General features: G+C 42.7%; 1 protein-coding gene across 1 annotated transcript in view; it reads right to left on the bottom strand.

Annotated features, from left to right (window-relative positions):
* The window catches only part of LOC130124360 (probable G-protein coupled receptor 158), a 77,358-nt gene that overhangs the window by 56,470 nt on the left and 1,647 nt on the right, over positions 1–19,241 (bottom strand). Inside the window, exon 2 of the mRNA XM_056293818.1 lies at positions 13,218–13,323. Within this exon, the coding sequence (XP_056149793.1) occupies positions 13,218–13,323 (106 nt within the window). The remainder of the gene's footprint in view (positions 1–13,217; positions 13,324–19,241) is intronic.

The following is a 19,241-nucleotide window of genomic DNA, read 5'->3' as shown; positions in this document are numbered from 1 at the left end:
CATTACATCTGGTGTAAAAGTAACACAACATTTCAGAAAAGGAACATCATGCCAACAGTAAAATATGGTGGTGGTAGTGTGATGGTCTGGGGCTGTTTTGCTGCTTCAGGACCTGGAAGACTTGCTGTGGTAAATGGAACCATGAATTCTGCTGTCTACCAAAAAATCCCGAAGGAGAATGTCAGGCCATCTGTTCATGACCTCAAGCTGAAGCACACTTGGGTTCTGCAGCAGGACAAAACACACCAGCAAGTCCACCTCTGAATGGCTTAAGAAAAACAAAATTAAGACTTTGGAGTGGCCTAGTCAAAGTCCTGACCTGAATCCGATTGAGATGCTGTGGCATGACCTTAAAAAGGCGGTTCATGCTCGAAAACCCTCCAATGTGACTGAATTACAACAATCCTGCAAAGATGAGTGGGCCAAAATTCCTCCACAGCGCTGTAAAAGACTCATTGCCAGTTATCGCAAATGCTTGATTGCAGTTGTTGCTGCTAAGGGTGGCCCAACCAGTTATTAGGTTTAGGGGGCAATCACTTTTTCACACAGGGCCATGTAGCTTTGGATTTTTTTTCCCTTAATAATAAAAACCTTCATTTAAAAACTGCATTTTGTGTTTACTTGTGTTATCTTTGTCTAATATTTAAATTTGTTTGATGATCTGAAACATTTAAGTGTGACAAACATGCAAAAAAATAAGAAATCAGGAAGGGGGCAAACACTTTTTCACACCACTGTATGTATGTATATATATATATATATATATATATATATATATATATATATATATATATATATATATATATATATATATATATGTATTTCTATCTTGTAAATCCACATAATTTTGTTATGCTGTTTTAATATTATATTCTTCAATCACTAAGATGTGTGACTTTTTTTTTTAACATGGTGATGGTGGTCACATGGCGTGGGTCCTGGGTTTTTCCGGTGGCGCCTGGACACTGCTTGGCATCCTCCTCATCATATATCTTATAATTCCATTATAATTCTGTTATTCTCTTTCAATGTTGTATTCCGTAAATTGTGTACACACAACATCTATTGCACGTTGTCCGTCTTGGGAGAGAGATCCCTCCTCTGTTGCTCTCCCTGAGGTTTCTTCCTACTTTTTCTCCCTGTTAAAGGGTTGTTTTTTATTTTTTGGCTTTGTTTTTTTAGGGAGTTGTTCCTTATCTGATACGAGGGTCTAAGGACAGGATGTTGTGTTGCTGTAAAGCCCCTTGAGGCAAATTTGTAATTTGTGATATTGGGCTATAAAAATAAAATTGGCTTGACTTGACTTTTTACAGATGCTTAGTTTAAGACAGATTCAAGATTTAAAGATTCAAAGGTTTATTTGTCATATACTTTACATATAGTACAATGAGCAGTGAAAGGCTTTTCGGTAAACTTCGAAACTGTGTAAAAAAAAGAAGAAGAGGTAGAACAACAAGTAATTAGGATTTATTCCTAATTACCTGTTGCTCTACCTCTTTTTTTTAAATATTTATAAAATATAAAAACTTGAAAATCCGGGGCGTATACAGAAGGTATACTCTGATAAATATCTATATACAAATGTGAAAACACTATACATATGTGCAAATAGCCTGTTTGAGGAACGTGTAAGAGGTGAAGGGACAGTAGTGACAGTTCTGAGTAATGTATACACAGTACACACAGTGTGAGTTAAAAATTTTATTGTTATTTGGTGTTTAATGCCCTTATGACCTGAGGGAGGAAACTCCTTCTGAGTTTGTCCATGTTGGCCTTGTGGCTGTGGCGGCATCTGCCTGACTGCAGCGTCTGAAACAGTCTGTCATTGGAATGATGGAGAGCCATAATAATCTTTTTAATCCTGCTCCATCCAGTCCTGCACCACCTGGTGTATAAATCCTGTAGGGGGCTGAGATTAGTCTCTGCAGGGCTTTTCGGTCTTCAGAGGTGCAGTTCCTATGCAAGAGGGTGATGCACCCTGCCTGGATGCTCTCAAGAGTAAACGGTTTACTGGATCTGTGGGAAAATAATTAATCTCTTCAATTGCCTGAGGTGATAAAGATGCTACCTCACCTTTTTCTCCAAAGTCTCTGTGTGTAGTGTCCATGTTAGGTCATTAGTAATGTGAACATTGAGGTACCTGAAGCTGCTCAACCTCTCTACTGGGACCCTGCTGATTGCGAGAGGAGTGTGGTTCCTCCACGCAGTTTTTATGAAGTCTACAACAAGCTCCTTGGTTTTGTTGACATTCAGGGAGAGGCTGTTGGCCTGGCACCACAGTGTCAGATCCTCTAGCTATTCAAGGTAGGCTGTCTCATCGTTGCTGGCCCACCACTACTGTGTCATCAGAAAACTTAACAATGGTGTTGGAGCTGCTCATAGCCACACAGTCATGTGTGTAACAGCAGGGGAATCAGGACACAACCTTGGGGGCTCCTGTTTTGAGGGTGAGAGAGGTGGAGGTGTAGCTATCCACCCTAACCACCTGGGGTCTGCCAGTCAGAAAGTCAAGGACCCAGTTGCACAGGGAGGGGTTCAGGCCAAGTTCCTTGAGCTTGGTGACCAGTCTTGGGGGCACCATTGAAGACTGAACGGTTCTCACATATTTACCTCCCCCATTGTCAAGGTGGAATAGGTTGGTGTGTTGTAAATGGGAGATGGCATCCTCAGTGGATCAGATGAGGTGGTAAGCAAACTGTAGGGGGTCCAAACCACTTGGGAGAGAGGAGTAAATGTAGTCCTTAATAATCCAAAGAAATTGAATCGAGTGCATCTGGACTTGGTATATATGTGTGAAGACGTTTTGCCTCTCATCCAAGAGGCTTCATATACCAAGTCCAGTTGCACTCGATTAAATTCCTTTGGATAACCATGACCTGGATGAATGAGAACATTCACAGACATGTCCTTAATAATCCTCTCAAAACTCTTCATGACCACAGAAGTGAAGGCTACAGGATGGTAGTCATTGAGATCAGTTGGGTTGGTTTTCTTCAGTACAGGAACAATAGTGTACCTCTAGAAACATGGGGACTACGGCCTAGGCTAGGGAGAGATTGAAAACTGTAGGAATACAGGGGCTAGAAAGTCAGCACAGGTCATTTGTACTTGTCCGGGGAGGCCGTCCGGACCTACCACCTTCCTGACGTTCATCTGCCTCAGAGCCCTCCTCATGTCAGGCTCTGAGATGAGAGTGTATGCTCTTCTCTGGTGGTGGAACACAATTCTCTACTGCGTTAGCCTGCCAGCAAATGCAAGCCCTGTTAACCTCAAAGCGTGCAAACAAAAGGTTCAATTCCCCCATCAGAGAAACGTCAACACTCGCCATGGTGGTAGGTCTGCTTTTGTAGTAATAGAGGCAAAGATATGTTGCATTGCACCAGTTCACAAACCTCTCAACCTTCTATGAACCTCTCAGCAAACAAACCTTTCAGCCTCTATGGTTCAGAAATATGAAATATTATATAGGTTAGGCTATATCGACTGTTTTGAGACTTAAACAGCATATATTCTATGATTTAAATGTCGACATTCTGGCCAAGAACTTCTGCACTTCTGGAGAAGGTTTTAAGTTGACTAATGATGTCAGCATGAGGAAAGGAAAGAGAACGAAGATGGAGAGAGAGAAGACAAGGATACTGATGTTGTTAAAGGATGGAGGTGAGCAGGATGGATAGGGAAAGGAGAGCTATTATTGAGGGAGGAAAGAAGGTAAGAGTGAGGATTGACTTGCCTTCCTCCACTATTCACTCCTTAATCTGTTGCCTATGGCTATATGGCTGCAAAAATTATTTGGCTATCAACCTAAAAACTGTTGAGGTCCCCTGGACCTGTCAGTGTAGGGGGCTCGGGGATCACCTACCCAGATGCCTCAATGAGACACTAGAGGTTTGTCTTCCCCAATGAGGACAGTATAACCCTGAATAATCTTGTACTTTTTTGTAGAACCAATCACAGCTCTTTTTATTTAGTAATCATTGAATCACTGAGGAAGCCTCTCTGAAACTTACTTGTTTAGTAATCAGTGAAGTTCTGAATACTGACTCCTTCCTTTTTCCTCAAAATGTCTTGTACTGTTTAAATCCAGAGTTGGGATTACTGTGTATGACAAAAATACCAATCCAGTCTCTCCCTGCTGCATACAAATAATAAGTTAAACACTTTCAAATAGGAGGTACTGCATAAATTGAAGACATTCAGTGTGCAGATGATACGCAAACCATTCCCATTGGCTTATATCAAGTGCAGGTGTGTCACATATTAGCTTTAAAGTCATGACATCTTCGCTTAGGCTATATTCTATCAATCTGACAGGGTAAGTGGAAAATGTTTTCTGGAAGTTTTACAAAAAACACAATATTGTTTTATTTTGCTCATATTTTTACTACAACATGTTACACGGGTAAGTGTAACATGATGGGCTCTGATGTCCTATCCAGGGACACCACCTAGCCATTGGTTCAGATTTGTGGATGACATCTGGGTTAAAATCAAATCTCAGGACCTACCACATTTCACCAACCACATTAACTCTGTGGACAACCACATCAAGTTCACCAGGGAGGATGTGAAAAATGACAGGTTAGCCTTCTTAAACTGTGAGCTTGCAATTGGTGATGGGGGAAATTTGATTGTTGATGTTTACTGTAAACCAAAACATACTGATCAGTACTTAAGGTTTGACTCTCATCATCCACTGGAGCACAAACTAAGAGTCATAAGGACGCTGTACCACCGAGGTGACAACATCCCCACCGACACAGCAGCCAGGGAAGGGGAGAAATCCCACATTAAACAGGCCCTGGTTAAGTGTGGTTATCCTAACTGGGTGTTGGACCAGAAAACAACGTGTTTTGGAAGAGCAAAAAAAAATATAAAGCTGGAAGAGAAATACATTATTACTGTTGCTGTTGATGTTGTGACTGCGATTACAAATTATGGCATTATAAAAAAATCATTGATTTGAATCTTTTTTTTTTTTGGCTTTCCACCACTTTTCCCCCAGTTGTACTTGGTCAGTGACCCTATTTTTCTGAGCCATCCTGGTCGCTGCTCCACCCACTTTGCTGATCTGGGGAGGGCTGCAGACTGCCACATGCCTCCTCGACACATGTGGAGTCACCAGCCACTACTTTTCACCTGACAGTGAGGAGTTTCACCAGGGGGACATAGTGCATGGGAGGATCACGCTATTCCCCCCAGTTCTCCCTCCCTCCGAACAGGTGCCCCGGCCGACCAGAGGAGGCGCTAGTGCAGTGACCAGGACACATACCCACATCTGGGTTCCTACCCACAGACACGGTTAATTGTGTCTGTAGGGACGCCTGACCAAGCCGGAGGTAACGTGGAGATTTGAACCGGCGTGGGGATTTGAACCGGCATCAACTACCAACACCCCCCCTGTTGTGAACTACCAACACGGGGGGTGTTGGTAGTTGACTTGAATCTTAAGAGTGAGCTTTTACCCATGTATGCTTTGTCTTACCCCACAGAAATAATTATTTTAGAAGTTGAAGGTCCACGAAATTGCTGCAACAGGTCCTACATAATGCAGGTTTCATTCAGACAGACCGAGGCCTGTATCGACCACTAACATTAAGAATATTGATTTATCTGCTCTTTCTAGTGAAATCGATAACCTCCCCAGTAAAGACAATTTATCCACCCCAGACGAACTGGTCTCTCATTACAATGACGGACTTTATAGTCTTTTAAACGATCTTGATCCTTTAAAAACCCGATTTGTTTCCTTTACCCACTCTGCCCCTTGGTTTACGCCAGCTTAAAGCTAAAGGCCATCACCTGGAACACCTTTACACGAAAACTGGCCTTGTTGTTCATAAAGACATGTATGATGACCACATACTTCATTATAAGGAGGTTCTGTCCACAGCAAAATCGTCTTATTATGCAAATTTAATTAGATCAGGCGAAGGGAACACTAGAGCCCTGTTTTCCATGGTAAACAATATTTCACAGCCACTGGACACTCTTGCACCTCACCTGTATTCAATTGCTAAATGTAACACCTTCATGACCTTTTTTAATGCCAAAATTTAAAATATTCATCAGCAATTGACCTTGTCGAACAATACCGCATACAATTCATCTTATTCACCCTTCTATGTTCCCCTCTCTTCTTCACTATCTAGTTTTAAACTCCCAACTGTTGCTGAAATAACTGGTCTTATTCGCTAGACCCCCTTCCTACTCATTTAGTAAAAGCCTTTCTACCTTCTCTATCCTCTTTAATAACTGATATCATACATTCCTGCCTTACCTCTGGCCTTGTTCCCTCATCTCTCAAAACAACAGCAATAACTCCTGTACTTAAGAAATCTGGTGCAGACCCCTACAATTTGAATAATTTTCACCCAATCTCAAATTTACCATTTCTTTCTAAAACACTTGAAAGAACATTTGCATCTCAGGTACACGCTCACTTGATGCACAACAATCTGTTTGAACAATTCCATTCTGGTTTTCGCTCCATGCACAGTATGGAGACAGCCTTGGTGAAAATCACTAATGATCTGTTGATGGCAGCTGACTCTGGGCTCTTAACCATACTTGTTCTTCTCAACCTGAGCGCAGCCTTTGATACCATCTCACATAATACCCTCCTAGAGAGATTAGCTTCCATTGGAATAACTGGCATCCCCTTTGACTGGTTTAGATCATATCTCTCTGGCCGCACTCAGTTTGTCCAACTTAAAAATTTGAGATCACAGTCCTTTCCTGTTACTACCGGTGTTCCCCAGGGCTCTGTATCGGGACCCCTCCTATTTATTATTTACCTACTACCTCTTGGCCACATTTTCAGGGAGTTTGGCATTCAATTTCGCTGCTACGCGGATGACACCCAACTTTATCTATCCACCAAGCCTACCTTCACTCTTCCACCCACTCCCCTTTCTGACTGCTTACTAGAAATTAAATCCTGGTTTTCATACCACTTCTTCAAACTTAATAGTGATAAAATGGAGGTCCTCCTTGTAGGTACTAAATCTACTTTGGCTAAACTTGATAGTTTCCCCCTAACTATTGACAATTCTATAGTTCCTCTATCACCTCATGTTAAAAGTCTGGGTGTCATCTTGGACAGCCCATTATCGTTTGAAGCTCACATCAACAATGTTACTCGGTCTGCATACTTCCACCTACGCAATATTAATCTTCTTTGCCCATCACTTACACCTAACAACAACGCCACACTCATTCACACCCTGGTTACATCCCGTGTTGACTACTGCAGTTCTATCCTCTTTGGTCTTCCCCTCAAGGTCTTCATAAACTTCAGTTGGTCCAGAATTCAGCAGCCCATATCATTACTAGAACTCCTTCCATAGATCATATCACTCCTGTTCTTCAGCAACTGCATTGGCTCCCTGTTAAATACCTTATTGACTTCAAGATCCTACTTCTCACCTTTAAGGCCTTTAATAGCCTAGCTCCTTCATTTCTTTCTGAACTCCTTCATATACACACATCCTCCTGCACTCTCAGATCCTCTTCTGCTCTCCAACTCACTTACACCATTGGCCCACTTGACTACCATGGGGTCTAGAGCCTTCAGTCATTCTGCCCCGATGGAACTCCCTTCCACAAGACATTTGCAACATTGACTCTCTTTCAACATTCAAGTCCCATCTCAAAATGTACCTCTTCAAACTGGCATATTCTGTCTGATCCACGCTTCACTGAGTTTTGTGCTGATAATTTTATACTTATCTGTTGTATTAACTTTTTATTGTCTATCCTGCTTTGTTTGACTTGATGCTGTCTGATACAGTGCTGCCTGTTTTGTTTTGTTTTGTTTTTTTGAACTGTGTTCTGCAAGGTGTCCTTGAGTGCTCTGAAATGTGCCCACAAATGAAATAACAACAACAATAATAATAATAATAATAATAAATCAAACTTATATAGCGCTTTTCTAACATTCAAAGTTGCTTTACAATAAATGGTGATGAAACAAGACAACAGATAAACATAACACAGACATACAGGGGTGGATGGGAAGGGGGGGGGGCTACGAGAGGGAGAAGCAGAAGCCACACACAATGCCAGCAGTACTCGCCAACTTAAACACATACAAAAGGGCAAGAAAAACAAAAAACAACAGCACTGTAGACGTTGATTTTCTGTAGGGGTTAACTCCCTTAGCCTATTCCTCTCCCGAGGTATCAACTAGGCAGTGGCACTATTTAACCTTGTAGTTCAGCCAGGGTCCAAAGTGTACCCAGTTACTGTGTGTCGCCACGGGAGGCACTACATAGGACTTGCTGATGGAGAGGCTATGTACTGGCAGGGAGAGACTTACATGCTCGGCTCTCCTGTTCGCATTTCTGCTAGCCAGCGGTGAAGGTTGAGGGTGAGACATGACAGGCACAGAACACTACACCAACACACTAGACACTTCACAACACCAACCCCACTTCTTACACAAGAATGTCAGACACAAAATGTATTATTATTATTATTATTATTATTATTAGTGTCAGGTATATTGTAATTTGATTTGAAAAGTTTTGTTCATAAAGTGTAAATGCGTAAATAGCTGATCATGTAGTTTATTGTTTTTAAAACTGTACGGCAACGGGTTTATTATTTTCAGAAGAAATTCCTGTATTATGTTTTTGGCAACAGAAAAATGTACCAATTCCATGAAACAAATCTGTGGGCTTTGTCTGCATAATGACAATACACAAAACAAGGCTATATGTCCTTGTTATTTTATTCATCTAATATTATGGTTAATCTATTTTACTATTTCAAGTTCAGCTGTTCATTCATTCATTCATTATCCAAACTACTTATCCTGCTGTCAGGGTCACGGGTATGCTGGAGCCTATCTCCCAGCAATCATTGGGCGGCAGACAGGGAAACACCCTGGACAGGCCACCAGGCCATCACAGGGCTGACACACACACACACACACACACACACACACACACACACATGAAATTATTATATTATCAAATCAATCCAATTGTCAAGTCCACTTTTTTAATTACCATAATGTTGGCAATCGCTGATAAAATTACTCCCAACAATATACCCTACTGTGTCCACAATCAATATAGATATAATTCTTAGCCAATTTGAGCTAATGGCTAGTTGGGCCATTGCTGTCGATTAACTTTCAATTTTCTTTGAATTGGAGTTACATAAAGTCCAATTAATACAATCTAAAAATAAAGGAGAGTCTTATTATATTACTTTCTTATTATTCTTATTACTCTTATTATATTGTGTTCTTTTCACCGCAATAATTTGTGGATTCATGTATGTTAGTTCCCATATGAGTACTTTCATCAACGGTTTCCGGAAGAAGAAAAAAACACTATATATATATATATATATAGTGTAGCGTTATTTTGCTCATTATTTGTTGAGCACTTTCCCTGCCACTGAGTGTTTCTTTTAACAAAGTTTATATATACACACACACACACACACACACACACACACACACACACACACACACACACACACACACACACACACACACACACACACACACACACACCCCATCTGTATGGTCTTGTGGTAACTCATAGTGCATTTTCTTGTGGGAGTGGGGTTCCAGGTTTCTTTGATGGAGTAACTTTAGCCAAAGCCTGAGCTGTCCAGTTTTGTTAAGGAGGCCCAGACAGGAAGGTCGAAAGTGTAAGTTTGAAATCAGAAAGGCAGCCATGTTATTTCGATGAATTCAGAAGCTTATATGATTTGATAATAGATAATATTGAGTTTATATGACAATGCAATGGTTAAACTGAGTCTAAGACTAGGAGGGAGATACGAAGTGATGTCAGATGCATTAAATATACCATGTGGCAATATAGCGACCACCAGGCCCTGTTCTGATCAGGCCATCATCCCTCATCGATAGATAACCATGCAAGCAGCTCATAAGGGTAGCGAGTATGAAGCCAACAACAGCCTGAAAAGAGCCTCGTGGAGCTGGGCCATTTTGTGCTTTTGACTCAAAGGGTTTTTTCTGTTCTCGACAACTCGAGACTCTGGGGTGGGGTAATAAGATGGCAGCCGCTACTCACTATAAAAGAACATCCCGTTCTGTCTCAATTATGCAAGAAGTCACAGTCAATCTCCCAAAACAATGTCTAAAAAGTGTTACGCTGTGGTGAGAACAAGAGGAAAGTTTGGTCCTAATTCTGAGCGATACATTTTTTACAGAGTGAACACACTGCCCAAAGAACACAGTACCAACATTGAAGGATGGTAACAGCAGTGTGAAACGGGGCTCTGCAGCATTAACGGGGTTGTGACTGAAAGGTAAATGACTAGAGCTGCACTACAAGTTAACAGCAATATGAGACTACTTCCCTCTGCAATTTAGAGCAAAATTTCATCTGTCAACATGACAGCAATCCAAACACACAGCCAAATCAACCAAGAAGTGGCTAAAAAGAAAAAAGAAAAAAAAAGGTCCATATCAAGAATTGCCCAGTGATAGATCGGACCATAATCTTGTTGAAAATCTGTCTGAAAACTGAGTATGCTATAAAGTTGTTTTATCACCAAATTCCCTGGTGTTTGCTGGACTGGGGATCTTCACACCTCATCTGTGAATTTTCACACAAATCCTTCAAAATATCCTGTTTTCATATTTAGAAAGAACTATATAAATCCACTTTATTTGGTCATTGCATTCTTATGATGAATTTGTCTTCTGCATTTAACCCATCCTTTTGTATAGGAGCAGTGGGCAGCTGCAGCACCCAGGGACCACCTCCAGTTCTTCTTTCCATTGCCTTGCTCAGGGGCACATACAGGAGTATTAACCCTAACATGCATGTCTTTTTGATGGTGGAAGAAAACCCACACAGACACAGAGAGAACAATCAAACTCCACACAGAAAGGACCTGGGACAGCCTGGGGTTCGAACCCAGGACCTTCTTGCTGTGAGGCAACAGTGCTAACCACTGGGACACCGTGCTGCCTATATACATCATTTCCACAAATGCACCACTGGCCTTTACAGGAGTTACGTTTGATGGGATGTACGCCAATGGAAATACTCACATCATCTGCCTGAATCCAGAATTTGGTGCTGAAAATATAAATCCCTATCCAACATGGGTTACGGCTAATATTTGCACCCAAGCAATGTTTCAAAATTGCTTTCGGCTACCTAACTGTGCAAAACCTTTAATGTGGCGTGTTTGTTGGCCGTGTGATAGGATCGCCTCTGCCTTTCTACAGAGGATATTAATAAGGGACATCCACCTCCATCGATCATGTCCCCTTATTGCCTTTCATTCAGTGACTGCTGCATTAACCTTAAAAGCCTGATTAAAACACAATGGACAACTGTAACAACTTTAAATGAATACTGAGAGGGAAGTCGGTTCTGATTGCCAACCTCATGAAGAAATTTAATCGTCATTACAATGATAAGATTACAAGATCATAATAAATCAACATAATTTCTCCGACAATATTTGACTGCCCATTGTTAGAGGATATATAATAAACCCCCAGACATTGAGGAAATTTTCATCATATGACGCTTTGACCACAGGCCATTTCATTTCGAACGACTACATTCCCACAATTGAATTAGAGAAAGACAATTTTTTAGGCTAATTGAAGCTGAGACTGATTCATTGGCCTCCTCTTGGTCAAGTAAAGCAGGACTTCGACGGGTGACAGTAAAAAGCAATTTGCTTTCTGAAGCTCTTCTGAAAACGCAAGAACGATCTAATTATGTTCCTGTCAAGGCTGTCTGGCCTGGACATGTTGGAAAGGTTTTGAAATTCAAAATGTGTCACTTGCCTCCTGAATGGACCACCCACACAGGCAACTAATACACGTCTAAACTGGGTCAATCCACACGGCTATACACACCGGAACGGTCACGTGTGCAAATTTGTTATATACAAAAGATGTATCAAAAGAATATCAGCTCTTCAAATTCGAACAACGACAATTCAGGCTCAGATTTTTCCAGACAGGCATTTGAAAGTCCACCATAAAAATAAAGCAAGAGAGAGAGAGACAGAGAGAATAGTTGGAGGGTAACATGAAATCCTCCCATGTCTCTCCCCTGTAGTTTTCCCATGACAGAGAAGGAGAGGGAGGCACACAGACAAAGAGCATGGTCAATAATTCACCACATCTTGCTGCAATCCATTACACTGCATTCATTATAGATCATATGGCCAGCACCATGCTATGCAAGCCTGAGCAGATCTCCTCCCCATCAGAGCAAAGGGCTCCCTGCAATACATCAAATAAAACCAACACATGGGCACAGACATGGCAGGTGTGAGTGAGCAGACACACAGGCACAAGCAGGCCCACACACACATCACATGCGCGCGCGCACACACACACAGATGCATGCACACCCACAGAGGTGTTTGCACCCTTAGACAAAAATATGGCACTCTATGTCTGCTGTCTCGGTCTCTCTTGCCTTCTCTCTCACTGTTCCACTTTGTCGACCATCGTTACTCTCAAGAGGGGCAAAACATGATGTATGGCTGCAGCCAGTAATATCACAGCAGTCACACAAGCACTCACATATCTATCAATACCATGGAGTACAGAAGCATCCTCACACCACACACACATACAGAAAACATGCTAAGTATCTTTTTATTAGCCTCTCTATCATCATCATCATCATAGGCCAGGACCCTGACAAAGACTTCACCAAGAAATATCAGCCTGCAGACTTGGCCCCTGCATAACTGACTGCACATGGCATGCCGGCGCCAACAGATACTGGAGTATTGTGGTAGTAACGTCATCTCAGGCAATTGAGCATGATTGTATTGCTGAGAAGATGACGTGAACACGTGAGCAGTAGTATGATGTTTTACGTTACTTCTCCAAGAGGTTTCATAGATGTTCCATCTTGGATGGATGGATAGGTGCATATATGTAAGGGGTGCATGGACAAATAAATAGTGGACAGATAGAAAGAGCAGCAGATAGATGGGTGAATGGACAGTTGCATAGATGGATAAAACAGTGAAATACAGAGCATACAGGTAACATGAGTACATGGAGAGACATGCTGAGAACAGGAGGGATTAGCCAGGTGTTATGGTTACTTCAGTGGAGTGGTGATGATAAACGCTGACAATGACCATGATCACCGTGACAATGATGATGACCATGACACCAACGATGACCATGACATCAGACTCATGTGGTTAAAAAGGGCAAGAAGGTGGAGACTCACTTCCATGCTGGTGAGGTTGCAACGGTGTGTCCCAGCGAACCAGCCACTCTCTGAGCACTGATCAATGTCCACATCCTGTAGGTTTACATCCACGCGAACCACGCCCCTGACGGAGACAGGAAGAGGGGGGAGAGAAGGTTGAATTAGCCAAATATTTTTTTCATTCAATTAATTTTCTCCTATCTAAAAAAAATAACTATGTTTCAACACCATCAAAACCCATTGAACAGTAAGTCTAAAGCTCGGTACGAAAAATATTCAAGGGAAATATTTCGGAGATTGTGCAGAGGGATGACTGGTCCTCATGTACCTCCCTCATCGTCAGCACACTTTAACTTAATGTTCATCTCTGACGATATTTCCAAAACGGGTTATTGCCATTTGAAATACTCTGTGCAGACACTGCACAGCAGGGCAACAAAGGATCAAGTGAAGGTGCTTAACACGTCTTTAGGGATGGTAAGACAGAAGAGACTCAGAGGATCCCCAACTGGGACCTGAGGTCACCGCAGCTATTCTTTTATGGTCTTACTATGTTTCTGGACATCAGCACTGACCCCGGATGATATAAACCCTCAATTTTTTCCCTGTTCTTAACTACTTTTTATCTCTCTATCTGTGTATTTCCTTCCCCTCTCTTCCTGCCCCACAACACACACACACACACACACACACACACACACACACACACACACACACACACACACACACACACACACACACGCACACACGTATTTTTTCTCTTAGTGCAGTTCTCTCAGTAGTGCAGTTCTCTGGAGGGTCCCTGTTACCCATTACCTCCATCTCTCTGCTGGGAAGTGTAACAAACAACCACTGACGAAGTCTGCAGCTGCCCTTTCTCGTCAAGCACATACTATATGCATCCAGATACGAAGATGAGAGAGAGACAGCATGAGTGATACTGATGTGTGTGTCTTAGTTTGTGTGCAAAGACTCCGATCTGTGCGTGCGTGGGTATCGAACATGAATTGTTATTGCAGGGCTCGGTGGAGAGTCAAAGTACTACAGAAAACAAAGATGAGGCAGTTGTAAGAAGTGAGAACACGCCGAACGAGCAAACAGACGAAACATAAGGCACAAAATCGGTGCCTCGCCAAACCAAGCTACAGCTGGTAGATCATGAGTTTATTTTATTGGCTAATTTCAAAAACGCACCAAAACTCACAAGTACTGTATCTCAACATTGTCAAGAACACAACAAAACCAAGTCCTAGCCTGCCACAGCAAACACACAGTCGTTTCAATATACATGAGTCTCATTTAATGGGCCAAAAGATTCCAAACTCTGCAGTTCTTCTCCTCTTTTCCTTGTCGCGTTTACCTCCTGATCTTGATTTTGATAGTGTTCCACATCTTTAAGAAATATTCACATTTCTATTTAGCTTGCAATAACTGCCGATTAGGGGACACATATTTGACCTGGAAGGCGAATAAGAGGAAGAAACGGAAGCAAAACAAGGGAAAAAGGAGGAATAACCAAAAGAGGAATGAATGGTGGAGCTGACGCCGTCATCTAGCCGTGGATGTATTCATTTCTCTCCACAGCAAACCATGTTTCTATTTTTAGAAACGCCATCACAGGACTGGGATGAGAGGAGGATCCACAACCCCGACTCACAATACAGAAAAAAAGAAAATGAGAAGGGGGGGGGGGAACAGAGGCATGCGTCTTCACTGAGGAAATGGATTCATAACTGACAAACATGGCGTGTAACGGCTGATCCAAACTTCAGGCCTCAGCTGAGATTTGAAATGTCAGTCTTTTTCACACTCAGTCAAAACAAAACTGGAAAAATGAAGTGATTTGTTAGTTGGTTTATTTTTTCATCATAAAGTTAGCACATTAGCATTATAGCTTCAAACTAGTGACATGTCAATAGGGTTGCCAACCATTCCTTAAAATAAGGAATCGTTCCTTATTATATATATATATATATATATATATATGTGTGTGTGTGTGTGTGTGTGTGTGTGTGTGTGTGTAGTGTAAGGCACATTATATTTGTTATGCCCGCGCCGCCCCGTCCATCCAACCCCCACCCTTGTCCCCTGTTCCTTATTTCCATTTCAAGAAGTTGGCAACCCTACACGTCAAGGAGGTAATAACTCATCTTTTCAAAATAAATGGAACGAATATCGGAGCGTCCGGGTAGCGTAGCGGTCGATTTCATTACCTAACAACACGGGGATCGCCAGTTCGAATCCTCGCATTACCTTCGGCTTGGTCCGTTGTCTCTAGAGACACAATTGGCCATGTCTGTGGGTGGGCAGCCGGATGTTGGGTTTGTGACCTGGTCGCTGCACTAGTGCCTCCTCTGGTCGGTCTGGGCGCCTGTTCGGGGGGGGGGGCGACTGGGGGGAATGGCGCGATCCTCCCACGCACTACATCCACCTGGTGAAAGTCCTCACTGTCAAGATGCCGTTGGCGACATCACATGTATTGGAGGAAGAATGTGGTAGTCTGTAGCCATCCCTGGATCGGCAGAGGGGATGCAGCAGCAACCCGGACAGCTCGGAAGAGTGGGGGTAATTTGCCGGGTACAAGTGGGGAGAAAGGGGGGGGGTGGAACGAATATCAGAGACGTAGATGTGGCTTATAGTGGGTTATAACAGCACATGAGAGGTGAACGTCGAAGTATTTCTTTTTAAATCTGTCAAATTCTTTCAGTACCCTGTCCCAATCTTTCAGTGGATCCGTTTGCTCTTGGATAGTAGACATTGGAGTGTAGGTGTTTTATCTCCCTCTCCCTGAAAACGTTTGTGAATGCATTGTCAGAGACTAGATAGACAGGGTTGCCTTCACGGGTGAACACTGAAGCCAAAAACCGAATTATCACCTCCGTCGTGACTGCAGGTGCAAATGCTACTTCTGGCCACATAATAGTCTGTGAGAGTGATGGCATAACGACAGTCCCATGTAGCATGCTCAAAGGGACTTGTCAATGGTCACCTTTTCCCATGGCCCATCTGGCAATTCCACATGAGTAAGTGGTGCTGGTGCAGTCTTTATTGTCTTGTCATTGTACTGGCATGATACACATGAAGCTATTCTAGATTGTACACATTTGTCCATTTCTTATAGTTCACGCAGTCTTTGCTTAGTACGCACTATTCTCTGGTGCCCCTCGTGTGCCAAGTCTATCACTCTGGACCGTAGTGAAGTGGGAACGACCAGGCAATCAGCACCTCTCGTGGCAAATGTGTCAGCTACAGCCTGTTCATCTTGCACATTAAAGTATGGAGTAAGTTCATTTGTCACGTTCGTTCTGCATTTTGGCCAGCCTTTCTGTATCTGATGTCATAACTTAGTCAATTCAGGACATGTCTGACATGCAGCCATGAACTCTGGCAAAGACATGGCATGCAAGATATCTACAAGGACAGTAGCCACGATGTCCGGTTCCATTTCAGTGTCCCCTGTAGTAGGCAGAGGAAGCCTGGACAGGCAGTCAGCAGTCATATTTTGTTTCCCAGGACGGTAAGCAACATCATAAGTAAAGCAAAGTAATTGTGCTGACTATCTTGCAAGTCACAGTCCAGCAAGAACCAGCATCCTTGGACGTGAGCAGGTTTGTAAGTGCTCACAGACTATTATGTCACCATAGATAGTTTCTCCACCTTTCTACTGCCCAAACGCATGCAAGTGATTCACGTTCGACAGTAGAGTACTTTCTTTCAGCAGGAGAAAGTGTCCTGGATGCAAATGCTACAATCCTCTTCGTGTTGTCTGGGTGACCTTAGCTAAGTACACCACCCAGTCCATAGTCAGAGGCCATCAGTAGTCACATAAGTAGGCAGCTCAGGGCCGTATATGGCTAGAGCAGGGCTCTCAGCTATCAGTCTTTTAATTTCAGTAAAACTGTACTCAGCCTCGGCAGTCCATTTGAACTTCTGTTCTGTAGATTCCCTGAGGGTTGCACGTAGTGGTTCCACATCGGTAGAGAAGTCAGGAATAAATTTACTGTACCATGATGCAAGACCAGGAAGGATCACAGGGAAGATATGTCATATGGAGCAGGTGCATTGACCACTGCTGTGACATGATCTTGGTCAGAGAGGTCTGGTTAAACTTACACTTATGCATGTTCAGAGTAAATCCCGCCTCATTCAAGGCATGCAACACCCTCCGTAGATTGGCTTCATGATCCTTCTGGGTGGCACCACAGCATATCACATCATCAACATAAACTTGTACCCCTGGTAGCATGCCCAGTATGGTGGTCATCATCTTTTGAAAGGCTGATGGAGCTGAAGCAAGGCCAAATAGAACCCGGCAGAAACAAAAAAGTCCACTATGCGTGATGAATGCAGTTATGTCACAGCTATCTGGATGCAGCAGCATCTGGTGGTAGGCTGAGGTTAGGTCAATGGTGGAAAAGACTGTGGCTCCTCTCAGTTCAGCGAATATCTCGTCCATGTGTGGGAAAGGGTGACAGTCACTGACGATGGCCCTGTTTGCGCAGAGACCCACGGAGGTGCATCAATGTGTTCTGATACCCTTTTCCTCTAAACATTTGAGCTCATCAGTCACGGCCTGCCTCACAGAGAATGGCAGTCTCCCCAGTTTCTGTTGTACTGGCTGAGCATCGGGTTTGAGCTGTATTTGAGCTGTACCGCAATGTTTTTATTGACAACTGGAGAAGAAATTCTGCTCTCTCTCTCTCTCTCTCTCTCTCTCTCTCTCTCTCTCTCTCTCTCTCTCTCTCTCTCTCTCTCTCTCTCTCTCTCTCTCTCTCTCTCTCTCTCTCTCTCTCTCTCTCTCTCTCTCTCTCTCTCTCTCACACACACACACACACACACACACACACACACACACACACACACTGCCAGGAGGTCAGAGTACATGGAGAACCCCAGAGAAGAAGCCCTGGTACATCAGCAGGGTGAATGTTTTTAGACACCCAGTCTTAAACCGAGCGTGCTCTGTAGGGCTTGGCAACAATTCAATATCATCATTTATCGTCTTTCAGTTGTAATGTATTGGAATAGAATGCAGACATTGTCATATTGCAATACAAAATTCTGATATCTGAATTAATGAAAACTGGAATCTATGTCGTAAAATTTCTCAAAAAATTAGTGTCATTTGATTGTACTTTTATTATATTTTATGCATTATCAAACAGTTCAATTGGATGGATCTCAGTCGTAGTATTTTTACATATGTAAGCAGACATCCTGATACACTGTATATCAATAATGTGTAAAATCCCCATTGATTACCATGATATAATATTTTCCAATTTGCCCAGCCTGCTTATTTTTCCACCATGCTGCCCTGTGGCCGACATTTATTTCTCTTTCTACTTTCGTCCTCGCAGACCACATTACCCACCTTTACTTATACCTGTTAGCAAATTTCACTACCTTCCATTAGTCATCATCATCTTTGCCTCGCCAAATTTAACATTTATTATCATGGATCATGTGTCCTTATGCATGTATGGAGACCAGGATACATGCATTTCTCAAGTATTTGCATTTTAAAGTACAAAATACCAAACAGTGGCACCATATCCATCATTCCAAAACTTCCACAGGCTCTAAATCTGTCTGTGAGAAAGTATGAGCCTTCATGGGAGACCATCACTCAGAGGAAAAGGATGGGTTTTGGGTTGCCGTTATCGATCCGTTATTGTGTTTTCTTGGCAAAAATGTCTGTTTTCTCTGTACTCGTGGACTCAGTATATAACACTTGGTTTTTCATATGCACACACAAACACACATGCACACACACACACACACACACACACACACACACACACACACACACACACACACACACACACGCTGCCTGACTGCAGGCTCCCACCTTACAGCCTCACTGACACAATACGCGTGCTAGCCAACACCAGCCCCTTTCCTTATGCCATCTGGGGCAGCGTTATTCAGTCCTTTGCCCCGAGGAGCCATGTGTCTGCAGGGCTTCAGTCCATCCTATAAGACTGCACAAGAAAAATTAGATGTTACCGATTAGTCCTCTTGTCTGGTTTGAGGTGTGTT

This window comes from Lampris incognitus, chromosome 14 (genome assembly GCF_029633865.1).
Source record: "Lampris incognitus isolate fLamInc1 chromosome 14, fLamInc1.hap2, whole genome shotgun sequence".
Classification (NCBI taxonomy): domain Eukaryota; kingdom Metazoa; phylum Chordata; class Actinopteri; order Lampriformes; family Lampridae; genus Lampris; species Lampris incognitus.
Note: the sequence above shows the minus strand (reverse complement) of the source record. Positions and strands in the feature narration are given on the sequence as shown.